General features: G+C 50.1%; 1 protein-coding gene across 4 annotated transcripts in view; it reads right to left on the bottom strand.

Moving 5' to 3' along the window:
• Positions 1-20,343, bottom strand: part of TTLL1 (tubulin tyrosine ligase like 1) — a 41,489-nt gene extending 21,146 nt beyond the window's left edge. Inside the window, exons 1-7 of one of the 4 annotated variants that reach the window (XM_003905658.2) lie at positions 20,187-20,343; positions 12,727-12,811; positions 8,366-8,482; positions 2,625-2,833; positions 1,407-1,587; positions 571-705; positions 194-302 (exon numbers count right to left, since the gene is read on the bottom strand). In XM_003905658.2, coding sequence (XP_003905707.1) covers positions 194-302; positions 571-705; positions 1,407-1,587; positions 2,625-2,833; positions 8,366-8,478 — 747 coding nt within the window. In that variant the 5' untranslated portion in view covers positions 8,479-8,482; positions 12,727-12,811; positions 20,187-20,343. Of the gene's footprint in view, positions 1-193; positions 303-570; positions 706-1,406; positions 1,588-2,624; positions 2,834-8,365; positions 8,483-10,089; positions 10,401-12,241; positions 12,262-12,726; positions 12,812-20,186 lie in introns of those variants that run through there. The other 3 variants (XM_009217435.1, XM_009217434.4, XM_017945357.3) reach the window with 3 other exon arrangements.
• Positions 20,344-27,997: the final 7,654 nt, after the last annotated feature.

Here is a 27,997-nt window from a genome sequence, read left to right as displayed (position 1 = left end):
CCGGCCTAATTTTTATATTTTTAGTAGAGATGAGGTTTCGCCATGTTGGCCAGACTGGTCTTCAACTCTTGACCTCAGGAGATTGATCTACCCACCTCGGCCTCCCAAAGCACTGGGATTACAAGCGTGAGCCACCGTGCCTGGCCTGAAAGTCAGTCCCTTTCTGTAAGCACAAATGAAAGGACACACTCACCCCATGTTTCTGGATGGCGACGTTGGTGAGATGAACGAACATGTTGTCCAGCTCACTGGTACTCGGGGTGTATTTCACTGTGCAAAACCGGCAAAACCCAAGCTTATACCTAGGTGGGAATGTAGATTAATTCAAACTCTGAGGAGAAACACAAAGAAAAGACACCACTTCATTCTCTAAACAGAGCTACTTTTGTGTGTGTGATTGACACGACTCATGCCAGCATCAGGCCTGACTGCTCTTACTTCCCTCAATCCCTGCCCCGTGCCAGGCACCGCACATGCATTGTTTCACCAAACCTCACAATGGTGCTAAGAAGAAAGACGTTTTGGGTGAAAACACAATCAAGAGGGAATCAAAACCTTAGGGACGCTTACATGTAACAGCGTAGCGGGCGGTACGTGGACACCAGAACGTACAAGCGCAGGTCAAACTTCCTCCCGCCAATTAGTAACGGGTTGTTGATATAGAGAGAAATCACGTAGGCTTCTTTATTAGATTGAGACACAAACCTAAATATGGCAGAGAAAGTAAAAATTAGATGGTAAAAGATGGAATACCGAAGACACAATCCATGAAAAGAATAACTGATAAGCTAGACTTCGTTAAAATTAAAAAATTAGAGTTTCGGCCATGAGCGGTGGCTCACGTCTGTAATACTAGCACTTTGGGAGCCCGAGGCAGGTGCATCACTTCAGGTCAGGAGTTCAAGATGAGCCCGGTCAGCATGGTGAAACCCTGTCTCTACTAAAAAGAAAAAAAATTAGCCAGGTATGGTGGTGTGTGCCTGTAATTCCAGATACTCAGGAGGCTAAGGCATTACAATCACTTTAACCCGGCTGGGCGTGGTGGCTCACGCCTGTAATCCCAGCACTTTGGGAGGCCGAGGCGGGCAGATCATGAGGTCAGGAGATCGAGACTATCCTGGCTAACACGGTGAAACCCCATCTCCACTAAAAACACAAAAAATTAGCCAGGCATGGTGGTGGGCGCCTGTAGTCCCAGCTACTCGGGAGGCTGAGGCAGGATAATGGCGTGAACCCAGGAGGCGGAGCTTGCAGTGAGCTGAGATCCGGCCACTGCACTCCAGCCTGGGCAACAGAACGAGACTCTGTCTCAAAAAAAAAAAAAAAGAAAACCACAAAGACTGCAGAACAGCATAAAACGGTGAACTGGGACCTGGCACACAAAGCAGGTGGCTGCCCACACTTACGAAGACGTCTTGCTGTCCCGGGACCACTTTTTGATCTGTGAGAGCTTGTTGATAAGGAAGATGCCCTTTCCCTGGGCCTTGCCACAAGGCTTCATGATCCAGGTGCTGGACGGGCTCTTCCGGAACTCCTCTACAAACAGGTTGTAGTCAGCAGGCAGCATATAGGTGACAGGAACAAAGTCTGCAAAGCAAAGACACCCAGCGCTGGTAAGCGGCCAGCCCGGCAGTGGCCATGAACAGAAAGATCTTGCCCCTGCCTTTCCAGGGTCTATGGGTTTAGTGCCCCCCGCCACAACCCAGCAGCTAACAGAACAAGGGCCTCTGCTGCACAATCCCTGGGCAACACTCAGAAGTTACATTTACAGAGCCTACCTAAGCACCTGAGAAACCTGTATTTTTCAATCCCCACGGCTACCTGGGAGCTCCTGTAAATAAACCCTGTAATGATTCCCATTTAGCAGACGAGGAAACTGACACCCAGGGAGGTCAGTTAGAGAATTCTGCCCAGGTTTGTGAAGGAATCTGAAACTATTCAGTCCAGCTTTTATCCCGGACTGGACAGGGGCACACTGTCTTTCCTGGGTATAGCCAGACATAGTCATGAGCCCTCATGGCAGCCTGTGGCTCAAGAAGTGTTTCCCCGGGCTGAGTACTGAGGGCATCCTCTGGCTTACACAAAGTCCATGCCGGCTGGGCATGGTGGCTCATGCCTCTAATCCCAGCATTTTGGGAGGCCGACGTGGGTGGACCACAAGGTCAGGAGTTCGAGACCAGCCTGGCCAATATGGTGAAATACCGTCTCTACTAAAAATACAAAAAGAAATTAGCCGGGCATGGTGGCGGGCACCTGGAGTCACAGCTACTTGGGAGGCTGAAGCAGGAGAATTGCTTGAACCCGGAAGGCGAAGGTTGCAGTGAGCTGAGATCACGCCACTGCACTCCAGCCTGGGCGACAGAGTGAGACTTCGTCTCAAAGAAAGAAAAGAAAAAAAAGTCCATGCCAGGCAATTCCCAAGGCACTCACAGAAACTAGGATCCCAAATTCAGGCCCCTCCTGCTCCCTCATTCTGGAGACACCTGAAATGAAACAGGTGCCACCACAACTCGCGTGGACATACTCATGCATCAAAGCCAACAGTCGCCACCTCAGCGCCTCGCGCCCCAAAGAAACGATTCCGCTGTTTACTGAAAACATGAGCCAGTGGGAAAGGCACAAACCCAGATAGAGGTATTTCCCACTTTCATCTTTTCCTGCCAGGGGACTCCCTTCTTTCTCCAGCTCCTTCCTGTATCTTTTGATGTTCTTCACCATCAGGTCCTTCCGGGTCAGTTCATAGTGGTTTGGAAAATGGTTGACTATTTGGTCATCTGAGAGCCGATATCCAGTTTCGACGCTGAACACATTTCGGATGGTTTGCACGCTCATCCTGAAAGAGATGAGCAGGACAGATGCTGGGCAGTGACGTCTGTGTGGCAGGAGCCCTTGTTCCCATCCCCGCAAACACCCTGAACCCTCAGCACCCTTCCCCGCTACTCCCACATCCCCCGGCACCTGAGCCAGGGGCTGCCCGGCCCATAGCAGCACAGAACAGGTGTCCAGGACCCAAGCTGTGTGAGGGCCAGGAGCTGTGCTGATTCTGCACCCTGAGCTGTTCCCCTCTCTGGCCCAGAGCAGGGGCTCAATAGATGTTTACTGATTCGTGATAACACGGATTAATGATAACACTGTCAACAAATATACCCTTTTCAGACTCTGAAGTCAGGAAACTCATTTAAACAGGATCTGTACCCAAATTCAGGAAGGTCAAGGACCCTTTCAAAACAAAATCACAGGGGTTGGTTACGGGCCCTGAGTCAGTACTCGATATTCTTGGAGAGTCTGCTGAAGGGGCAAGGTTGGGACAACAGAGTTGAAAGAGAAATGGATTCCTTCCAAGCCTCTGAGAATGCCATGGTCTCCCTGCCACACGCCTGTCCTCACCACACCCGCTGAGAAGCAGGGAAGGGGTACGGAGGAAGAGCTGGCCCCGCCCAGAGCCAGAGTCACAAAACATGGCAAGTGGCCCCAGCCTCTTGCACTGTGGTCCCTGTGCCTCCAGCCTACCCCCACCCCACAGCACCACCCTGGAGAAGGTGCCCAGAGCCCCCAAAGGGTTGCTGTGGATTCCAGGATGGCTAGAATAAAGGGAATCTTTTTTGACTTTTTATTATGGAAAACCTCCACCACACTCAGAAGGAGAGAGAAAGCGTTGAGGGGACCCCCATTGCCCCATTCCCCAGTTAATGGCACGTGGCCAGTCCCGTTTAGTCTGAACCTCCACCTCACTCAGCACTGGCATGTTCTGAACCAACTCCCAGACATCATATGAGTTCATCCAAAGCATTTCTGTAAGATTCTCTAATGGTTTAAGACTCCATGTTCTATTATGTGATATCCTAATTTATGTAAGTATCACAACTAAAAAAGTATGTATGTATGTATGTATTTATATATTTTTGAGACAGGGTCTCGCTCTGTTGCCCAGGCCAGGGTGTCATGACTTGATCTTGGCGTGCTGCAACCTCTGCCTCCCAGGCTCAAGCAATCCTCCTACCTCAGCCTCCCAAGTAGCTGGTACTACAGGAAGGGGCCACCGTGTCCAGCTAAATTTTTATAGTTTTTTTTGTAGAGACGGGGTTTTGCCACGTTGCCTAGGCTGGTCTCAAACTCCTGGACTCAACTGATCCTCCCGCCTCAGCCTCCCAAAGTGCTGCAATTACAGGCGTGAGCCACCGTGCTTGGCAACGGCAGGAATACTTCTATAGGGAAAAGCTTCCCTTCATCAGCAATCTAGATGCCTCAAGAAGAGTTCATACACAAAACACAGCATCAGTGCTTGATTCCTTCCCTTTATTTATCAGTTTTTCAAAGTAAAGAGCTGGCCAGGCGCAGTGGTTCACATCTGTAATCCAACACTTTTGTTTTATTTTGGTTTTGTTTTGTTTGTTTTTTGAGATGGAGTCTTACTCTGTTGCCCAGGCTGGAGTGCAATGGTATGATCTTGGCTCACTGCAACCTCTGCCTCGTAGGTTCGAGCCATTCTGCTGCCTCAGCCTCCTGAGTAGCTGGGACTACAGGCATGCACCACCACACCCAGCTAATTTTTGTATTTTTAGTAAAGATGGGGTTTTGCCATGTTGGCCAGGCTGGTCTTGAACTCCCGACCTCAGGTGATCTGCCTGCCTTGGCTTCCCACAGTGCTAGGATTACAGGCATGAGTCACCATGCCGGCCCATAATCCAGCACATTGGAAGGCTGAGAATTGGGGCAGTGTTCAGTTGAGGAATTTTTTTTTTTTTTTTTTTTTTTGAGACAGAGTCTCACTCTGTCGCCCAGGCTGGAGTGCAGTAGCGCGATCTCAGCTAACTGCAAGCTCCGCCTCCCGGCTTCACGCCAGCCACTCTCCTGCCTCAGCCTCCGGAGTAGCTGGGACTACAGGCGCCCGCCACCACGCCTGGCTAATTTTTTGTATATTTAGTAGAGACGGGGTTTCACTGTGTTAGCCAGGATGGTCTCGATCTCCTGACCTCGTGATCCGCCTGCCTTGGCCTCCCAAAGTGCTGGGATTACAGGCTTGAGCCACCGCGCCGGCCTCAGCTGAGCAATTCTACTCCTCTTTGTGGTACTGACTGAGGTCATTCAGAAGTTTAGAGCCAGTCGATGGGATAAGCTGGGGGTCCCAGAAGGTTTTCTTCACGTCTGGCACCTTGACTGGCCTAGCTGGAGGCTGGAAGGTGGGCACAGCTGCACTGCCATGTAAAAAACCTACCTGTGACTGCTGTGGGACAAGGGCTTGAGGATGGCACCTTCTCACAAGACAGCTCGGGGCACTTGCATGTTTCCAATAGAGGAACTGGCCTGGGCCCAGGCATGTGTGATTTTTACTATATTCCACTGGTCAATGTGGTCAAAGAGTCTTTCACGAGGAAAGGCCAAAGACCTCAACCTTAGAGTGAAGCAGTGGCAAGAACTTTGTAGCCACCTTTATTTTCTCTCTCTCTTTCTCTCTTTTAGAGACAGGGTCTCGCTGTGTTGCCCAGGCTGGAGTGCAGTGGCACAGTCAACGCTCACTGGAGTCTTGACCTCCTGGGCTCAAGCAAGCCTCCCACCTCAGCCTCACAAGTAGCTGGGGCTACAGGCACGAACCACTACACCTGGATAATGTTCGTATTTGTTTGTAGAGATGAGGTTTCACCATTTGCACAGGCTGGTGTCAAACTCCTAGGCTCAAGAGACCTGTCCGCCTCTACCTCCCAAAAGGCTGGGATTACAGGCATGAGCCACTGCACCCAGGCATCCCACCACCCAGCTCATTTATTTTTGAGACAGGGTCTCAGTATATTGCCCAGGCTGGTCTCAAACTCCTCCCAAAGTGCTGGGATTACAGGCATGAGCCACTGTGCCCAAAAGTTCTATGCCCTGGCCTATGGCCATCTTTAACCTGCCACAAATTGGGTATGTGGCTTTTGGGGTATTTTTCTGTTTGTAGTTGTATGAACTTACAGATTCAAACACATATGATAAGTTCCAATCCACTGCAATTCTTTTTTTTTTTTTTTTTTTGAGTCAGAGTCTTGCTCCGTCACCCAGGCTGGAATGCAGTGGTGTGATCTCGGCTCACTGCAACCTCCGCCTCCCGGGTTCAAGCAATTCTTCCTGCCTCAGCCTCCCAAGTAGCTGGGATTACAGGCGCCTGCCACCGAGCCCAGCTAATTTTTGTATTTTTAGGAGAGACAGGGTTTTACCATGTTGGCCATGGTTGGCCAGGCTGGTCTCGAACTCCTGACCTCAGGTGATCCACCTACCTGGGCATCCCAAAGTGCTGAGATTACAGGCGTGAGCCACTGCGCCCAGTCTATTTATTTATTTATTTATTTATTATTTATTATTTATTTATTTTTTTCTTTGAGACGAAGTCTCGCTGTCGCCCGGGCTGGAGTGCAGTGGCCGGATCTCAGCTCACTGCAAACTCCGCCTCCCGGGTTTATGCCATTCTCCCGCCTCAGCCTCCTGAGTAGCTGGGACTACAGGCACCCGCCACCTCGCCCGGGTAGTTTTTTGTATTTTTTTTTTTTTTTTAGTAGAGACGGGGTTTCACCGTGTTAGCCAGGATGGTCTCGATCTCCTGACCTCGTGATCCGCCCGTCTCGGCCTCCCAAAGTGCTGGGATTACAGGCTTGAGCCACCGCGCCCGGCCTATTTTATTTTATTTTTTGAGATACAGTCTCACTCTGTCACCCAGGCCAGAGTGCAATGGCGTGATTTCAGCTCACCACAACCTCTGCCTCCCAGGTTCAGGCCATAAGCTTGCCTCAGCCTCCTAGGTAGCTAGGGTTATAGGCACATGCAAAAAATTTTTGCATTTTTGTAGTGATGGGGTTTCATCAAGTTGGCTAGGCTAGTCTCCAACTCCTGACCTCAGGTGATGCACCCGCCTCAGCCTCCCAAAGTGCTGGGATTACAGGCAAGAGCCACTGTGCCCGGCCCATCACGGCTGCACCATAATCCACTCAAAGTACTTACTCCCTCCCACACTGTTTAACATTTAGTTGTTTCCAGTGTTTTACCCTAACCAATTTTTCTGTAAACCTGATAGTACACTTAGTGCTTAGAACAGAAGCTCTTCTTTTTTATTTTTCTTTTTTAATTTTTTTTTTGAGACAGAGTCTCACTCTGTCACCCAGGCTGGAGTGAAGTGGTGCGATCTCCGCTTACTGCTACCTCTGCCTCCCAGGTTCAAGCGACTCTCCTGCCTCAGCCTCCCGAGTAGCTGGGACTATAGGCAGGCACCACCACGCCCAGCTAGTTTTTTTGTATTTTCAGTAGAGACGAGGTTTGGTCATGTTGGCCATGCTGGTCTCAAACTCCTGGCCTCAAGTGATCCACGGGCCTTGGCCTCCCACAGTGCTGGGATTACAGGCGTGAGCCACCGTGCACGGCCAGAACAAGAGCTCTCAAAATATCAATTAGCTGGGCCGGGCACAGTGGCTCACACCTGTAATTCCAGCACTGTGGGAGGCCAAGGCCCACTTGGGGAAGCTGAAGTGGGAAGATCACTTGAGTCTACAAGTTTGAGACCAGCCTGGGCAACATGGGGAGACTCTGTCTCTGAAATAAATAAACAAACAAACACACACACACCAGCTTTATTACCAAAAAAAGAAAAAAAGAGTAACTCCAAACTGCTTCCTACTTCTGGCTTGACACGGGGGCTCATGCCTGTAATCCCAGCACTTTGGGAGGCTGAGATGGGAAGATCTTTTGAGGCCAGGAGTTCAAGACCAGCCTGGGCAACAGAGCAAGACCCTGTCTCTATAAAAGAAAAAAATGCGGCCAGGCACAGTGGCTTAAGCCTGTAATCCCAGTACTTTGGGATGCTGAGGCGGGTGGATCACAAAGTCAGGAGTTCAAGACCAGCCTGGCCAACATGGTGAAACCCCGTCTCTACTAAAAATACAAAAAAATTAGCCAAGTGTGGTGGCGCCTGTAATCCCAGGTACTTGGGAGCCTGAGGCAGGAGAATCACTTGAACCCAGGAGGCGGAGACTGCAGTGAGCTGAGATGGCACCATTGCACTCCAGCCTGGGTGACAGAGCGAGACTCTGTCCTGTCCTCTGGCCTAACTATAATGCATGCTCACTGGAAGGGGAGGGCTGAGGCTCTTGTTTCTCACACCAAATTCCCCATAGGGTTGCTGAGCTGAAACACCCCAGACTTCATACCCCAGGCTGAACACAGTGACGTGGGAACACACCACAACACATTCTCTCACAAAGAGCCTTAAGGAAAAACGTGTGCAGGGAGGCAGCACAATAACGGGAGACACCAGCTCTGAGGCCACTCTCTGCAGGGCACTGGAATTAGTAAAACCGATATGTAAGTCTCAGAGAAACGACCCAGCCCTGCTGTGCGTGCTTACCAGTAAAAATTCCAGTCCTCGTTTTCTGTCACTTGGACCCATCCTCTCTTTTCAAAGTTATTGATCAGCACTGACTTCTCGATATCAGTGACCCATTTTACTTTTCCTGCCATAATCCTGGAAGAGATCAAGATATCAGAGCTACAAAACTTCAACAACTCACTTTCCTTTAAACCCCAGGAATCCTCTAAACAGCATGCCCCACTCCAAACTCGATCTTACCCTGACAGTGGTTCTCAACCAGGGGTGATTCCGTCTCCCAGGGGACACCTGGCAATGTCTAGAGACAGTCTGGTTGTCATGACTGGGGGATGCCTCTGGCATCGGGCATGTCCAGGCCAGGGATGCCGCTTAACATCTGACTGCACAGATGACCCCTCACAACCAGTTATCCAGCCCCAAATGTCAACTGTGCAAAGGCTGAGAAACCCTGGTCTGGTGGGAGAAACAGGCAGCCAGCAAGTCGCCACCCGGGAGTATTCAACTGCAACTGTGCCAGGAGCCACAAAGGAGGGGCACACGGGGCTCTGAGAGCCAGAGGCAAGGCAGCTGGGGAGGGCTGCCCTGAGAAGGGAACCCTTGGGCTTCGGGCCGACTTCCGATGGGTGAGTGGTGGTCAGCATGCCTGTCCCATGTCCCTCCAGGCACTGCCTGTCTCCCTACTTCAAGTCACCCTCTGTAACTGCGGAGTGACCGTAAGTGTTTATCTGGACTGGGCGTGGTGGCTCACGCCTATAATCCCAGGACTTTGGGAGGCCCAGGCGGGAGGATCACCTGAGGTCGGGAGTTCAAGACCAGCGTGGCCAACATGGTGAAACCCCGTCTCTACTAAAAATACAAAAATTAGCCAGGTGTGGTGTGCGCACCTATAATCCCAACTACTCGGGAGGTTGAGGCAGGAGAATCACTTGAACCCGGGAGGCAGAGGTTGCAGTGAGCCAAGATCGTGCTACTGCCCTCCAGCCTGGGCGACAGAGCAAGACTCCATCTCAAAAAATAAAAATAGGCTGGGCACGGTGGCTCAAGACTGTAATCCCAAAACTTGGGGAGGCCGAGGCAGGCAGATCATGAGGTCAGGAGATCGAGACCATCCTGGCTAACACGGTGAAACCCTGTCTCTACTAAAAATATAAAAAATTAGCCGAGCGTGGTGGCATGTGCCTGTAATCCCAGCTACTTGGGAGGCTGAGGTAGGAGAATCACTTGAACCCAGGAGGCGGAGGTTGCAGTGGGCAGAGATTGCGCCACTGCACTCCAGCCTGGGCGACAGAGCGAGACTCCATCTCGAAATTAATTAATTAATTGATTAATTAAATGTTTTAATTAAATTATTTAACATTAATTAAATGTTAAATAAAAATGTTTTTAAAAAAGTGTTTATCTGACCACATCACTCCCATTTAATAACCTCCATGACTCCCCATGGTACTTAAACACACAGACCCCTTGCCCTCACCTGCTTCTCCAGGTCCACCTCACACCACCTTCTCCTATACACTCTATTCTGCCACCCTGGGCTTCCTCCGCCCACTCTCTCTCCTGCCGCAGGCCTCACACACACTGGGTCCCTCCGCCTGCAGCACGCTGCCCTCACTCTCTGCCTGGCTAAGCTGCCCCCCGCTCATCTGCCAGCATAAATGAATGTCGCTTGCTCCACTAAGCGTCCCTGACCCTCCAAACCAGGTGCTGGACCCCTCGGCACCCCGGAGCTCCGTATGAAGCACCTGCTGTCCCTGCTGGGGGCCAGGGAGCTGGCTTGCTTTCTTCTTCACTGCTCTGTGCCCAGGGCCCAGCTCCATGCCTGGCACGGGAGGGATACTCAGATCAGACAGACAGACTGGCTGCAGTCCCAGGCCTGTCAGCGCCACGGTGGGACTCGGAGCTGTAACAGTTACAAGAGGACTCTAGACCTCGGTTTGCTCTGAAAAGTCTAGTTTTCAAACTGCTCAGGCAGCCCAAGATTCAAGGCTCCCACCCCAGCTCCGACCAGGAAGGCTACAGGAGGCTGCCTCTCTACCCTGGCGACCCCCACACCACAGGCATCTGGCCTGTACAACTCACACGTTGTACTTAAGACAATCTTCTGGCCGGGTGCAGTGGCTCATGCCTGTAATTCCAGCACTTTGGGAGGCCGAGGCAGGCGGATCACCTGAGGTCAGGAGTTCAAGACCAGCCTGGCCAACATAGCGAAACCCCATCTCTAATAAAAATACAAAAATTAGGCCGGGCGCGGTGGCTCAAGCCTGTAATCCCAGCACTTTGGGAGGCCGAGATGGGCGGATCACGAGGTCAGGAGATCGAGACCGTCCTGGCTAACACATTGAAACCCCGTCTCTACTCAAAAAAAATACAAAAACTAGCCGGGCGATGTAGTGGGCGCCTGTAGTCCCAGCTACTCGGGAGGCTGAGGCAGGAGAATGGCGTAAACCCAGGAGGCGGAGCTTGCAGTGAGCTGAGATCCGGCCACTGCACTCCAGCCTGGGCGACAGAGCCAGACTCTGTCTCAAAAAAAAAAATAAAATAAAATAAAATACAAAAATTAGTCAGGCACGGTGGCGCACGCCTGTAATCCCAACTACTCAGGAGGCTGAGGCAGGAGAATTGCTTGAACCTGAGAGGCAGAGGTTATAGTGAGCCAACGTCATGTCATTGCACTCTAGCCTTGGTGACAGAGCAAGACTCTGTCAGAAAAAAAAAGAAAAAAAGAGAAGAGAAAAGAAAACAAAAGAAAACAAAAGAGAAGAAAAGAAAAGAGGCCGGGTGCGGTGGCTCACGTCTGTAATCCCAGCACTTTGGGAGGCCAAGGCGGGCGGATCATGAGGTCAGGAGATCGAGACCATCTTGGCTAACAAGGTGAAACCCCATCTCTACTAAAAATAAAAAAAATTAGTCGGGCGTGGTGGCGGTGCCTGTAGTCCCAGCTACTTGGGAGGCTGAGGCAGGAGAATGGTGTGAACCCAGGAAGCGGAGCTGAGCCAGATCGCGGCCACTGCACTCCAGCCTGGTGATAGAGGAGACTCGCCTCCCAGGTAAAAAAGAAAAGAAAATAAAGAAGAAAAAGAAAAGGAAAGGACTCAAGGCCAAAATTAAGCCTGTAATCCCAGCATAGAGCCCAGACTACCCACGCAGAGGTCAGGAGGAGACCATCCCGCATAACACGCGAAACTCGCCTCTACTAAAAATACAAGAAAATTGAAGGCCGGAGCGAGGTGTGGATGGATGCCTGTAGTCCCAGCCACTCGGGAGGCTGAGCAGGAGAATGCTGCTGAACCCGGGGCAGAGCTTGCAGTGAGCCGAGACGCCACTGCACTCCAGCCTGGGGCATAAAGACCCGCCTTCAAAAAAAAAAAAAAAAATGAAAAGAAAAAGGAAAGAAAAGAAAAGAAAAGGAACCAGACTCAAGGGAGTCCTGATGCCCTGATTCAAAGCCAGGGTGATACTACCCTAAAGTGCCACCTCTCGCCACACAGCCCGTCACTTCCCTCTGTGAACCTGGCCTTTGGCAGGATGATGACAACATCCAGCTCACAGGGTCAACGAGCAATAAACAGAATGGCTCTCTGGAAGCTACAAAGTGCTGTATAAAGGACTGCCATTAGGTGATCTGTCACGGTGCACGTGGAACCTCAGCAGTGGAACCTCAGCAGTCACACCAAGATGACAGTAAAAGCACAAGAGCCGCACCGTAGCACGTAAGCCAATCCCACACCCCTCATACCCGCAGACACGGGGGCCACGGGAGCCACACCCCAGAGCATGAGCCGATCCCACACCCCTCACACCTGCAGACAAGGGGGCCACAGAAACCACATCCCAGAACATGAGCCGATCCCACACCCCTCACACCCGCAGACACGGGGGCCACAGGAGCCGCACCCCAGAGCATGAGCCGATCCCACACCCCTCACACCCGCAGACACGGGGGCCACGCCAATGGCTCAGGGGACTTTTCGTTTTCACTATGTGATTTCAGCCTCCACATCCGTGATTTCCTGATGAATCCTGCTTGCGGCCTGGGGACTCCCAAACCACCGCCGTCCAGGCTGCATGGTTCACACGTTGTACTTAAAGCAAGCATCTTAGTGGGTGACCTCACACCAGCCACTGACATCTACCTGGAGGTGACAGAAGAGTAGTGACTGGAGACCAGGAAGGCTGTGCGCAATTCTCACACAGTGCTTCCCCAGGCCTCAACGCTTCCAGGTGTGAGACCCCAAACCCACCGAGACAGACGGGCCAAACATCCTCATCCACATTTCACTAAGCAAGTGAGGCAGGCGCTTTAGCCAGACCATCAGGTGTCCCTCTCTCCCACCGTGCGGACAAACGGTCCCTCAGGGGCCGTCTCAGGCTGTACCTACCATAGGCACTGATGGAGCACCACTGGCGACGCCCACGCTCACCTCGTTGTCGCTGACGTCACTGACGCTGGCCCCTCCTTCTTCCCTAAAAGTTAACACACAGACGAAATGTACATCGCACACATTAAGAAGACACTCCTTCACCATTTTTTGTTTTTGTTTTTTTGAGACAGGTTCTTACTCTGCTCACCCAGGCTGAAGCGCAGTGGTACGATCTCGACTTACTGCAATCTCCGCCTCCCGGGTTCAAGCAGTTCTCCTGCCTGAGCCTCCTGAGTAGCTGCGACTACAGGCGAGTGCCACCACACCAAGCTAATTTTTGTATTTTTTTGTAGAGACCGGGTTTCCCCATGTTGGCCAGGCTGGTCTCGAACTCCCAGGCTCTAGCGATCTGCCCACCTCAGCCTCCCAAAGTGCTGGATTTACAGGCATGAGCCACCGTGCACGGCTTCTTTAACCATTTTAAGAATACTATGACAAAACCATAACTAACTAGAATATTCAGTGGCTGGCATCTTGTTTAACAAATGCACACTAAAAGATGCTCCTAAGAGTCTTCCGTTACAGTAAGAATTTCTGAACTGTATTACTTACTGGCTCCAGCTGGCCTTCTCAAACTGCCACACCACCCTTCACGGCATGCACCCCTCGCCCAGCTGAGCTCAGCCCCTTCCCGCACCTGCCCGACCCTTTCCTCCCACCTGCAAGACTGTGTGCACCCTGTGCCCCTCCTGGAACAGCCCCTCTGCACGGCCTCTTCTCCAACTCCCACCAGTCATGCAAGGCACAGTTCAAAGGTCACTCCCTCCACAGAGAGCCATTCTCCGCCTTAGCTGGAGCTAAACTGCCCTCCCCAGACCCTCTGTCTCCTCTCCTACCATCCTTGTCGGCACTCAGAACTGCCTACCTTGCATTTCAGCCCTTTAAGTACATTCCTTCCATAAACACATGAGGGTGGGACTCTGAGTCACCTGTTCCCACTCTTGTGTGATTTTTTTTTTTTTTGAGACAAAGTCTTGCTCTGTTGCCCAGGCTGGAGTGCAGTGGCACATCTTGGCTCACTATAACCTCTGCCTCCTGGGTTCAAGCAATTCTTTCTTTCTTTTTTTTTTTTTTTTGAGACAGAGTCTCACTCTGTCGCCCAGGCTGGAGCGATCTTGGTTCACTGCAACCTCCACCTCCTGGGCTCAAGCGATTCTTCTGCCTCAGCCTTCCAAGTAGCTGGGATTACAGGCACCCATCACCACGCCTGGTTAATTTTTGTATTTTTAGTAGAGACAGGGCTTCACCATGTTGGCCAGGCTGGTCTCAAACTCCCGACCTCAGGTGATACATCTGCCTCGGCCTCTCAAAGTGCTGGGATGACAAGCGTGAGCCACTGTGCCCAGCTGCACAGATTATTTCCAGGCTATGGTGTGGCACGTGCATCAGAGCCCACAGTCCATCCTGCCTGACTCGAACATCTCTAGCACAAGCCCAGGCACAGTCAAGGCCCACGGTAAATATTCAGTGCATAGGGAGGGAGCGGGAAAACCCTCCAGGTGAGTCCCTTGAACCTGACTCTTTGCTTTTGACAGTCGCTCCCATAGAGATGTGTTATGGGTTAAGCTGTGCCTCCCACAAACTTACGGGGAAGTCCTAACTTGTCTGAAACAAGTACATGCAGCAGAAAGAGCGTTGCCCTGAAGCTCCCCACACACCCCTTCCATTTTTTATTTTTATTCTAATTTTTTAATCTTTTTATTTGAGACAGAGTCTCGTTCTGTTGCCTAGGCTGGAGTGCAGTGGCGCAATCTCAGTGCACTGCAACCTCCGCCTCCCGGGTTCAAGCATTCTCTGCCTCAGCCTCCCAAGTAGCTGGTACTACAAGCAGCTGCCACCATGTCTGGCTAATTTTTGTATTTTTAGTAGAGATGTGGTTTCACTATGTTGGCCAGGTTGGTCTTGAACTCCTGACCTCATGATCCACCCGCTTCAGCCTCCCAAAGTGCTGGAATTATAGGCATGAGCCACCACACCCGGCCTTTTTTTTTTTTTTTTTTGAGTAAGACTCTCGCTCTGTCACCCAGGCTGGAGTGCAACGGTGCCATCTTGGCTCACTGCAACCTCCACCTCCTGGGTTCAAGCAATTCTCTTGCCTCAGCCTCCCGAGTGGTTGGGATTACAGGTGCATGCCCCTACGCACGGCTAGTTTTTATATTTTTAGTAGAGGCAGGGTTTCATCATGCTGGCCAGGCTGGTCTCAAACTCCTGACCACAAGTGATCCATCCCCCCTCTGTCTCCCAAAGTGCTGGGATTACAGGTGTGAGCCACCGCACCCAGGCCCCTTCCATTTTTTTTTTTTTTAAATAACACAGATAATTGATTACGTTACATTAATAATATCTAACAAGGCTCTAGAGCTGGTAATTTCTGGGCTTGATATCACCACCAATAGCTCGAGTTCTTCCCATTTTACATTTTGCCATCCTCAGAAAATTGGCTCTGTCCTCAGTCAAGCCCAGTTAAGACAGCTACATTTCCAGGAGAAGAAAAGCCTGTTTCTCTTTCAGCGTTTCTTTTTATGTGAGAAAACCTTTCAGAAAAAAAAATAATGGCCAGACAGGGAGTGGGGCATGGTGGCTCATGCCTGTAATCCCATCACTTTGAGAGGCCAAGACGGGTGGATCACCTGAGGTCAGGAGTTCGAGGTCAGCCAGACCAACAGAAACCCCGTCTCTGCTAAAAATACGAAATTAGCTGGGCATGGTAGCACATGCCTATAATGCCAGCTACTCGGGAGGCTGAGGTAGGAGAACTGCTTGAACCCAGGAGGCGGAGTCAGCAGTGAGCCAAGATCGCACCATTGCACTCCAGCCTGGAAAACAAGAGCAAACTCTATCTCAAAAACAACAACAACAAAAACCCAATGGCAAGGGAATGAGCATATCAAACTGGCTTAGGCTAATTAGGATTTATTCCTGAGTTGAGGATATGATCACCTTCCCTGAGCAAAACTCTTGATATAATTAACCAAGAAAAAAAAAACGAAAAAAGGATATGTGTCAGCTACAAGTGTCTTGACAGATCAACTGAGCCAACTGAGATTTAACAAGTTGAGACTCTCAAAGCAGTTTGGTTAATTTCCTTGACATTAGTTATTTACTAATGTTTACCAAATTGCTACTTTGTGTCATACTTTCTACTAGCCATTTACCTAACAATATCATGGCATTAAAATAAACTAAATCTTTATTTTCGTCAAAAGGGATGCCAAGTAAGATAGAAACAGAGCTCCTGTCTAAAACATCTTTTTTTTTTTTCTTTTTTGAGATGGAGTCTAGCTCTGCTGCCCAGGCTAGAATGCAGTGGCGCAATCTTGGCTCACTGCAACCTCCACCTCCCAGGGTTCAAGCGATTCTCCTGCCTCAGCCCTCTGAGTAGCTGGGATTACAGGCGCCCGCCACAATGCCCAGCTAATTTTGTATTTTTAGTAGAGGCAGGGCTTCACCATGTTGTCCAGGCTAGTCCTGAACTCCTAACCTCAGGTGATCCATCCGCCTCAGTCTGCCAAAGTGTTGGGATTACAGGCGGCTCAGAGCCACCGTGCCCAGCCGACATCTTTTTCTTTCTTTCTTTGCAGGCTCCCCACCTGCTTTTTCTAGGTTTCAACCATAAGCCTCCAATCTCTTATCATCAGGTGGTTAGGTTGGAGTAATTCCAGCCAGGACCCTGGCTGGGCACTGGAGCTCAATCATGCCTGCAGAGTAAGGAATGACATATTTATATCATCACTAAGAACAAAAGCTACCACTTTTTTTTTTTTTGAGTCAGCATCTCACTCTGTCGCCCAAGCTGGTGTGCAGTGGCGTGTTCTCGGCTCACTGCAACCTCCGCCTCCTGGGTTCAAGTGATTCTCCTGCCTCAGCCTCCTGAGTAGTTGGGACTACAGGCGCATGCCACCATGCCCAGCTACTTTTTTGTATTTTTAATAGAGATGGGGTTTCACTGTGTCAGCCAGGATGGTCTCGATCTCCCGACCTCATGATCTGCCTGCCTCGGCCTCCCAAAATGCTGGGATTACAGGTGTGAGCTACTGCCCCTGGCAAATCACTTATTAAACACTAGCATGTGTCAGGCACTGGGTGGGGTAGTTTATGAGTATTCTTCTCCACTGTGTATATTCATATTATCATCTCATGTGATGCCCAAAGGCAGATGATATGGTTTGACTGTATCCCAATCTCACCTTGAATTGTAATAATTACCACGAGTCAAGGGCAGGGCAAGGTGGAGATAAACGAATCATGGGAGTGGTTCCCCATGTACTGTTCTCATGGTAGTGAATAAATCTCGTGAGATTTGATGGTTTCATAAACTCGAGTTCCCCTGCACAAGCTCTCTTGCCTGCCACCATGTATGATGTGCCTTTGCTCTTCCTTCACCTTCCGCCATGATTGTGACTATGAGTCAATTAAACTTCTTCCTTTTATAAATTACCCAGTTTTGGGTATGTCTTTATTAGTAGCATGAGAACAGACTCATACAGCAGGAATTCTCCCCATTTTACAGATGAGGAAAATGGGGGCCAGAGAATAAAAAGAAGAGGAGAGAGGGCAGCCTGTGGACAGCCTACATGCTTCCCTCCCACACCAGACGGCAACTGCTGTTTCACATATGCCTCCCACATCAGATAGCAGCCTCCTGCGGGGCAGCAGAGTGGGCTGGCTCAGGAGTGGGCTGACTCGCGTCTGTTCTCATGTCTGGTACGCAGCCAGCTAGGCCTGGTGTGGGGCTCCAAAATCGTGTGTAGACAAGTGATCCGCCGGGCCATGCCCCACAGTGCAGAAAAATGGGTGATTCCTTCTCAACCCTAAGCAATATTAAGCCCTCTTCCTTAGAAAAGTAAATAAATACCTAATATCAGATTGTTTTATTGTTGCTTCCTCCTAACACAGAAAAACGGAAGTAGGGTTAAGGGTACTGAGTAACATGTTGTATCTCTCCTGGTTCACGTGAATTGATGCATCTGAATGTTATGCCACTTTCTAAACTGAGTATCATAAAAACCTAACCAGGAAAAACAGAGAGTGACATATTGACCTTTTATGTTGAATGTAGCTCAGAACTGGGGTTGCGGCTGTCACCACCTGAGGTGTGCCCACCACAGAAAGCCATCCTGAAACCAGAGAGCTGCTGGTTATTTTCAGAAGACAGCCTGGGTCTCGCTCCTGGGGCAACGGGGTAGTATCGTCATGAGCTCGAAGAGAAGGTTTCCCACGAACACCCTGGGTGTCAGGGCCATTGATGGTTTAACTTCTCATCCATCCACACAGCCCTGACAGCCACTCAGTGCCAGGCCTGTGACAGAGAGACATTAAACTGAGAGCCCAGACGGGGGCGGGGAGCGCAGGAGACACATTCAACAAGCTGTTAAGGCCTGCCTGCAGCACAGGGCTTCAACAACACATCACAGTTCAACTGCGGCCTGGGAAGGAAGGGATGGTTAATTTGATCCAGCAGCAAATCAGGTCAGCTCCACTCCAGAAGATTCCAAATCCATCCTCAACTCCCATAGTGTCCCCTCTCTCCTGGGCAACTGCAGCAGGCCCCACTCTGTCCCCTGCTACTCTCCTCACTCCACTACAACCCATTTCTCACCGAGCAGTGGACCAGTGTGTGACACACACAACACTAACCATGTCACCCTGCTCACTATCCCACAGTAGCTTCCTATTGCACTAAAAACGAAGCTAGTGGTCCTCCATGGCCTACAAGGCCAGCCCTGCAGATATGGACCATCACCTCTTAGGCCCTGTCTCTCACCAACCCTCTGTAGCCCCTGACCTTCTTTCAGCTCCTGACACCCTACAAGCTGCATTTTGTCTCAAGCCTTTGCTCTTCCTCCAGATCTGGCCCCTTCTCAAAAGTCAACTGCTCAGAGTGGCTTTCCCCAACCACTCAATCTCAATCCTTCTCATTCTACCACACTGTCACTTTATTTTCTCCATGGCACTTGGGTTGTAAGCAATCATTTAGTCCAGTGCTACTCAAAGCATGGCCCATGGGTCAGCAGCACCTGGAGCTTGTTAGAAATACAGATTCTTTGGGAGGCCAAGGCAGGTGGATCACCTGAGGTCAGGAGTTCGAGACCAGCCTGGCTAACATGGTGAAACTCTGTCTCTACTAAAAATACAAAATTAGTTGCACGTGGTGGCGCACATCTATAATCCCAGCTACTCGGGAGGCTGATGCAGGAGAATCACTTGAACCTGGGAGGTGGTGGTTGCAGTGAGTTGGCATTGCGCCACCGCACTCCAGCCTGGGCAACAGAGTGAGACTCCATCTCAAAAAAAAAAAAAAAAGAAAACACGCAAGAATATGGCCAGGCATGGTGGTTCACGCTTGTAATCCCAGCACTTTGAGAGGCCTAGGTGGGCAGATCACCTGAGGTCAGGAGCTCGAGACCAGCCTGGCCAACATGGCGAAACCTCATCTCTACTAAAATTTAAAAAATTAGCTGGGCATGGTGGTGCGCGCCTGTAATCGCAGCTACACGGGAGGCTGAGGCAGGAGAATCGCTTGAACCCGAGAGGCGGAGGTTGCAGTGAGCCGACATCGCGCCACTGCACTCCAGCCCGGGCAACAAAGTGAGACTCCGTCTAAAAATAAATAAATAAAATAAATAAATAAATAAATAAATAAATAAAGTAATAACAATGCCAATGATGACTTCACGTTGAGCAGTGCATTCATTCACAGCGGTATTGTCACTGTCCATCTCCACGCCCGCACTGGGTGACAGTACCATGTTCCACAGTGACTGCTTACCAGTGTCTGTAATTTGAGGGCAGAGTAGGGCCCATCTTTTGTACCGCCACAACCCGGCACCATAATGTGCTCATCAAATGTTTCCTGAGCAAAGAACCTGCTTTGCAAATGCCAAAAGGGCTAACGAATGGTAAGATACTTTCACTTCCAGAATTAATCCCCTATAATGCCCCAGCTACTCTATGGAGAGGATGACTACCTCGCCCTGCCCTCTTAGCCGATGGGGAATCAGAGAGGGGAAATGTCTTGTTCCAGTCACCTAGCGAGAAGACACAAGGCTCTTGTCTCCTGCCCTGAGTTCTCTCCACAGGTACACTGCGCCCTGCAAAAGATGCCAACAGAAACAACACAGATTGCAAATGCATGGGAAACGTGTAGGAACAATGAAAGTCTGGGATAACAAATAATAAACATAATGATGCAATAACAACAACCGGACAGCACGAGGTAAGTCATAGGAACTCAGTGGAGGGAGAAAGGCATGGTGGTTAGCGCGGGCTTCCAGGACCGGCGAGCAGTATCCGAACCGCATTTTCGCAGCCGCGTAGACATAGGCGCCCACACTCTCTCACCCATGCGCACTCGCCCGCCCGCGCGCAGCCACACCCTCGGTGCCCGGGAGGCGGCGGCCTGGGCGACAGGACCTCACCTGTGGGCTCGGAGCGCCGAGGGACTCGGAGGAGCGCCCTGCAGGGATGCCTCGAGCCGCGCCCCCGCCCCGCCTCCAGCCCCTCTCCAGCGCTAGCAGGAGGACGCAGCCAGCTGCCAGGCGCACAGTCCCGCCCCACCCCGCCCCGCGCCGCACTCTACTTCCAGGGCGGCGCCCTGGCAACCCAAAACGCGACCGCCGGCGCTGCGACTACTTCCGGAGTCAGACTTGCCTGGGGCTCCTCTGAGCTTCTTTTCCGGGGCGCCCGCTATGCTCCGGGCTTAAATCCTAGGAAATGCCAGGCCATGCAACTTCGACACCTTCGGGGCCCAGAAAGGAGATTGAGAAGGGTCTGGAGCACGGGATTAAGTCTAAAAAGGAAGGTAGAGCGGTATGATGATTAGGTCCGAATCCTAGGTTTAGTCTTAATCCGCTGTTTAGCCTCTCCTACCCCCGCTACCTCGGCTTCCTTATCTGAAGAAATGGTGATGTTGGTAGCAGGCGCCTCCTAGGGTGGTCGTAAGGATAACGTAATATTCTGGGCCCAGCATGGAGTCATCAACACATGGCCCACTGAAGAACACCTTGTTTCCTAAGGGTTCCTCAAAACATATTGTAAATCCCTTCCATTAGGAAGAGGCAACCTGGCCCAGTGAGGACCTTAAAACTGAAACTGGACCTGAATCTGAATCCCCTCTCCAAAAAACGACTAGCTATGTGGCTTAGGCAGATCACTTCATTTCTCTGAACCTCAGTTTCCTTGTCTATAAATTGGAGATGACACCTACATTGAAGGGTTGTTGGGAAGACTATTTAAAAAAATAAATAAATAAAAGGAATGTAGTTGACATAGCACATGGTAGTTGCTCAAATACTTGTTTAATTGATTCATAATAAAAGCATGTATCCCAGACAGCTCTCGGCCATAAAAGAGCACTGGAGGGCAGGGTGCGGTGGCTTAAGCCTGTAATCCCAGCACTTTGGGAGGCTGTCGTGGGTGGATGACCTGAGGTCAGGAGTTGGAGAGCAGCCTGACCAACATGGTGAAACCCCGTCTCTACTAAAAATACACAATTAGCCGGGTGTGATAGTGCATGCCTGTAATACCAGCTACTTGGAAGGTTGAGGCAGGAGAATTGCTTGAACCAGAGACTGGGAGGTTGCAGTGAGCCAAGATCATGCCACTGCACTCCAGCCTGGGCAATAAGAGCGAAACTCCTTCTCGGGGAAAAAAAAAAAGTGCACTTGAAACTTGACAGGCAGTGGGAAAGAAGAGAAACAACAGGCTTTACATCCCTGCTCTGCTCTGATGCATTATAGCTGTCTAAGTGTCAGCAAACCCACTGTATTTTTTTTTTTTTTTTTGAGAGGGAGTTCTGCTCTTGATGCCCAGGTTGGAGTGCAATGGTGCCATCTCAGCTCACTACAACGTCCGCCTGCCAGGTTGAAGCGATTCTTCTGCCTCAGCCTCCCGTGTAGCTGGGATTACAGCGCCTGCCACCACACCCAGCTTTTTTTTTTTTTTTTTTTTTTAAGTGGAGATGGGGTTTCTTCATGTTGGTCAGGCTGGTCTCGAACTCCCGACCTCAGGTGATGCACCCACCTCAGCCTCCTAAAGTACTGGGATTATAGGCGTGAGCCACCTTGTCCAGCCAAACCCACCATATTAAATACAGTTTCCTTGTAATCCCAGCACTTTGGGAGGCTGAGACGGGTGGATCACAAGGTCAGGAGATCGAGACCATCCTGGCTAACATGGTGAAACCCTGTCTCTACTAAAAAATACAAAAAACTAGCCGGGCGAGGTGGCGGGCACCTGTAGTCCCAGCTACTCGGGAGGCTGAGGCAGGAGAATGGCATGAACCTGGGAGGCAGAGCTCGCAGTGAGCTGAGATCCGGCCACTGCACTCCAGCCTGGGCGACAGAGCGAGACTCCGTCTCAAAAAAAAAAAAAAAAAATTAATTAATTAATTAAATACAGTTTCCTTACTGTGAATTGGAAATAATGATAATCTCTCGGGGTGCTGAAAACATTTAAATCCCTTGTGAATAGCACCTAGAAGGGTGTTTAACAGGTTTTACCACTTCCTTCTGCCCCCATGCGGCATACAGGCCATTCCAAAGAATAGTGAATACAGTTCTAGGAAAATTTGTGACCAACATGAAAATTAACTGGAAGCTAGTAGTTCTGAGAGAAAAGCGGAAACCGAAGGCCTGACTCACAATGCTAATCTAATTGTGTAAACCTAGTTAAAAAAATCTTCAAGATAAAATCTTGCCATCAAGATAAAATCATTGCCATAAAGTCCAAATTCCTTAATATGTTTTTAGTTTTAATCTTAACCATTTTCCTATATATAGGCTTGGTTTCCTGTCATGCCTAGGAAGACTCATCCACATAAGTTGGAAAAAAAAACTTATGAAACCAGATATACAATAAACTGAAAATACATGGGGCCGGGCGCGGTGGCTCATGCCTGTAATCCCAGCTCTTTGGGAGGCCGAGGTGGGCGGATCACAAAGTCAGGAGATCAAGACCATCCTGGCTAATACAGTGAAACCCCCTCTGTACTAAAAATACAAAAACAAAATTAGCTGGGCATGGTGGCGGGCACCTGTAGTCCCAGCTACTCGGGAGGCTGAGGCAGGAGAATGGCGTGGTGAACCCGGCAGGCGGAGCTTGCAGTGAGCCGAGATTGCGCCACTGCACTCCAGCCTGGGCAACAGAGCAAGACTCCATTTCAAAAAAAGAAAAAAAAAAGAAAAGAAAATACATGCATGGTGTATAACAAAGCATTAATATGCACAACATACAGAGTTTGCACAAATCAATGAGAAAAAAAGCAATACAAAAATGGGCAAAGGTCAGGCGCAAGTAGCTGGGATTACAGGTGCTAACCACCAGGCCTGGCTAGTTTTTTATTTTTATTTTTGGTAGAGACAGGGATTCACCATGTTGGCCAGGGTGGTCTCAAACTCCTGACCTTCAGTGATCCACCAGCCTTGGCCTCCCAAAGTGCTAGGATTACAGGAGCAAACCACCACCCCTGGCCAAGATAGTTAAACTACAGAAATAGTCTTAATCCAGAACAGATTCGTTTCCAGATTTGGTTTTCTGCCTAAGCGACCATCTGCTATAAATCTGTGACATAGCTGGAAAGCTAGAAGAGGCACTCCCAGTAGACAGAACAGTGAGCAATTCCTGGACCGTGTGATGAGAACAGATAAATGGGGAAATCCCAATACAAATGAGAACAAACACTCTCTACCAATCAAAAGAGACAACCTCCAAAGAAGTGAGCTTTCGAGGCTGGGTGCAGTGGCTCATGCCTGTAATCCCCGAACTTTGAGAGGCCAAGGCGGGAGGATCCCCTGAGGTCAGGAGTTCAAGATCAGCCTGGCAAACATAGTGAAACCCCGTCTCTACTAAAAATACACAAATTAGCCAGGCCTAGTGGTGCTCACCCATAATCCCAGCTGCTCGGGGGGCTGAGGCAGGAGAACCACTTGATCCCAGGAGGCAGGATTGCACCATTGCCCTGCAGCCTGGGCGACAAGAGCGAAACTCTATCTCAAAAACTTAGGGAGGCAAAAAAGAAAGAAAGAAAAGAAGCGAGTTTTCATCCCAGGAGGCAGAGGTTTCAGTGAGCCGAGATCTCACCACTGCACTGCAGCCTGGGCAGCGCAGCAAGACTTCATCTCAAAAAAAAAAAAAAAAAAGAGTTTTCAGAACAAAACTCTGGAATTACCCTAGAATGTAAGAAGGAAACCCACGCCGCTGAATGGGTTTCCTTAGAGACCAATTGGGTTCTCTGGTATTTAGTCTGAAGCCATTAGAATGACTCCTCAAAGAGTGAGTTCAAACAGTTCTGGTTCAGACGAAAAGCATTAAGGAAAACCAGCTACTCAGGAGACTGAGGTAGGAGAATTGCTTGAGCCTGGAAGGTTGAGGCTGCAGTGAGCTGTGACTGCACCACTGCACTCCAGTCTGGGTGACAGAGTGAGACCTCATCTCAAAAAGCAAACAAAAATGTCCTCAGGTTACTGGCTGATTGCAGCCCACCATCTGTTTCTGTGCAGCTTAAAAGCTAAGAATGGTTTTTACGTATGGCCGTTTGAAATCCATTTATGAATAGGGAACATACTAATTTTGAACCCCAATTAAGTGAAATGTCCTTCTTCTTCCTCCAAAAGAATTTTCTTATTCTCAGCTGGGCGTAATGGCTCACACCTGTAACCCTAGCACTTTGGGAGGCCAAGGTGGGCAGATCACCTGAGGTCAGGAGTTTGAGACCAGCCTGGTCAACATGGGAAACCCCATCTCTACTAAAAATACAAAAATTAGCTGGGCGTGATGAATTAGCACCTGTAGTCCCAACTATTTGGGAAGGCTTCAGAGGCAAGAGAATACAACCCAGACAGGAGGCAAAGGTTGAAGTGAGCCAAGATGTGCCACTGCACTCAACCTGGGTGACAGAGCAAGACTCCGTCTCAAAAAGAAGTTTATTATTCATTATAGACCTGTGTGTTACCCCAAATTTTCTTTTTTGTGAGCCGGTCAGCTCTGCCAGGCTGGAGTGCGTGGCAGGATCTCCAGCTCACTACAAGCTCCGCCTCCCGGGTTCACGCCACACTCAGCCTCCCGAGTAGTTGGGACTACAGGCGCCCGCCACCGCGCCCGGCTATTTTTTTGTATTTTTTAGTAGAGACGGGGTTTCACCGTGTTAGCCAGGATGGTCTCGATCTCCTGACCTCGTGATCCGCCCGTCTCGGCCTCCCAAAGTGCTGGGATTACAGGCTTGAGCCACCGCGCCCGGCCCCAAATTTTCTATACAATTATTCATTTTTAATTTCATCAATTTAAAGAGTTACACAAACTTGTGCAACTTGTAAGTGACAGAGTCTGGCTTTGAACCCAGGACGCCTGACCATTCATGCTGCTGCCTCTCAGGAGGGGTGGTGGCGTGCTTTCTTAGTGATGACTGGAGCTTTGCTAACATCACCTCCTATAATCTCCCACACAACCGCCTCCCAGGCCCGGAGCACATTCAGCTCATCATTTACTTTTGGCGCCATCTAGTGGAACCAACACTAATCTGGAGTCCAAATTGCCAACTCATACCCTTCAGCGGCTGTCTAGTTGTGAGGCCTTGAGAAGTCCCAAGGCTTCTGGCTACAGTGTTCTCACCTTAAACCCGGGAGGTGAGTGAAGGCTTGCACAGCACCAGCACCCGAGGGAAGAAATGCTTAGGGCCTGGCATAGTAAAGTGTTCAATAAACATTGTGGCCCTCCGGCATGTTGCCTCATCCCTGCAATCCCTTTGGGAGGGATTGTACTTTGGGAGGCTAACACGGGAGGATCGCTTGAGGTCAGGAGTTCCAGACCAGCCTGGCCAATATAGCAAGACCCCATTTCTGGAAAAAAAAAATCTTTTTAATTAGCCAGGTATAGGGGCGTACGCCTGCAGTCCTACTCAGCTACTCAGGAGACTGAGGTGGATCACTTGAGCCTAGAAGATTGAGGCTGCAGTGAGCTATGATCCTGCCACTACACTCCAGCCTGGCCAACAGAACAAGACCCTGTCTGTAAGAGAAAAAAAGTTAAAAAAATAATAATAATTTTAAGGCCGGGCACGGTGCCTCACACCTGTAATCCCAGCACTTTGGGAGTCCGAGGCGGGTGGATCACCTAAGATCAGGAGTTCGAGACCAGCCTGATCAACATGGCGAAACCCTGTCTCTACTAAAAATACAAAAATGAACTGGGCATGGTGGTGCACACCTGTAATCCCAGCAACTTGGGAGGCTGAGGCAGGAGAATTGTTTGAACCCGGGAGACGGAGGTTACAGTGAGCCGAGATCACACCATTGCACTCTAGCCTGAGCAACAGGGCGAGACTCCGTCTTAAAAAAAAAAAAAGAATTTTAAGATGGCAACAGCAGCATTAAACGAACTGCAGGGCTTGTCTGAGCACAGGGTCCTATGGGTCTGTACAGGTCACAGGCCCATGAGGCTGGCCCTACCCTAAGAAGCTGGCCACTGCTCCCCTCAATCAATCCCCACGAGAGCTCTGCTGAGTTAATGGTGTTCATCACCATTTTTTAGAAAATAGCGGTAAAGGCTGGGCGCGGTGGCTCACACCTGTAATCCCAGCACTTTGGGAGACCGAGACAGGCGGATCACAAGGTCAGGAGTTCGAGACCATCCTGGCTAACACGGCGAAACCCCGTCTCTACTAAAAAAATACAAAAAACTAGCCAGGCGAGGTAGTGGGCGCCTGTAATCCGAGCTACTTGGTAGGCTGAAGCAGGTGAGTGGCGTAAACCCGGGAGGCAGAGCTTGCAGTGAGCCGAGATCCAGCCACCACACTCCAGCCTGGGCGACAGAGCGACATTCCGTCTCCAAAAAAAAAAAAAAAGAAAACAGTGGTAAATTGGCTGGACGTAGTGGCTCATGCCTGTAATCTCAGCACCTTGGGAGGCCGAGGCAGGTGGATCACCTGAGGTCAGGAGTTTTCCACCAGCCTGACCAACATGGAGAAACCCCATCTCTATAAAAACACAAAATTAGCCAGGCATGGTGGTGCATGCCTATAATCCCAGCTACTCGGGAGACTGAGGCAGGAGAATCGCTTGAAGCCAGGAGGCAGAGGTTGCGGTGAGCCGAGATCAAGCCATTGCACTCCAACCTGGGCAACTGGGCAACAAGAGTGAAACTCGGTCTAAACAAAAATAGTGGTAAAGGCCAGGTGCGGTGGCTCACATCTGTAATCCCAGCACTTTGGGAGGCCGAAGTGGGTGGATCATGAGGTCAAGAGATCAAGACCATTCTGGCCAACGTGGTAAAAACCTGTCTCTACTAAAAATACAAAAATTAGCCAGGCGTGGTGGCACACGCCTGTAGTCCCAGCTACTCCGGAAGCTGAGGCAGGAGAATCACTTGAACCTGGGAGACAGAGGTTGTAGTGAGCCGAGATCGCGCCACTGCACTCCAGCCTAGCGAAAGAGTAAGACTCGGTCTCAAAAAAAAAAAAAAAAGTGGTAAAATACATATAACATAAAACTTACCATCTTAGCCATTTTTAAGTGTGCAGTTCAGTGATTTTAAGTATATTCACATTGTTGTGCAACCAATCTCCAGGACTTTATCATCTTACAAAACTAAAACTCTTTTTTTTTTTGAGACAGAGTCTCACTGTGTCACACAGGCTGGAGTGCAGTGGCGCAATCTTGGCTCACTGCAAGCTCCACCTCCCAGGTTCACGCCATCCTCCTGCCTCAGCCTCCCGAGTGGCTGGGACTACAGGCGCACACTGCCATGCCCGGCTAATTTTTTGTATTTTTAGTAGAGACAGGGTTTCACCGCGTTAGCCAGGATGGTCTCGATCTCCTGATCTTGTGATCCGCCCGCCTCGGCCTTCCAAAGTGCTGGGATTACAGGCATGAGCCACCGTGCCTGGCCACAAAACTAAAACTCTTTACCCATTGATCACAACTCCCCATCCTTCCTTCCCCAACCCCTGGTAACTACCTTTCACTTTTCTGTCTTAATGAATTAGACTTCCTAAGTACTTCATTTAAGTGGAATCTGGGCCGGACACAGTGGTTCACGCCTGTAATCCCAGCATTTTAGGATCCTGAGGCAGGAGGATTGCTTGAGCCCAGGAGTTTGAGACCAGCCTGGGCAACACAGGGAGACCTCGTCTCAGAAAGAAAGAAGGAAGGAAGGAAAGAAAGAAAGAAAGAGAAAGAAAGAAAGAAAGAAAGAGAGAGAGAAAGGGAGAGAGAGAGAAAGAGGGAGGGAGGGAGGG

The sequence above is a fragment of the Papio anubis genome, chromosome 16 (assembly GCF_008728515.1).
Source record: "Papio anubis isolate 15944 chromosome 16, Panubis1.0, whole genome shotgun sequence".
Taxonomy (NCBI): domain Eukaryota; kingdom Metazoa; phylum Chordata; class Mammalia; order Primates; family Cercopithecidae; genus Papio; species Papio anubis.
This window is presented reverse-complemented; position numbering and strand designations above follow the sequence as displayed.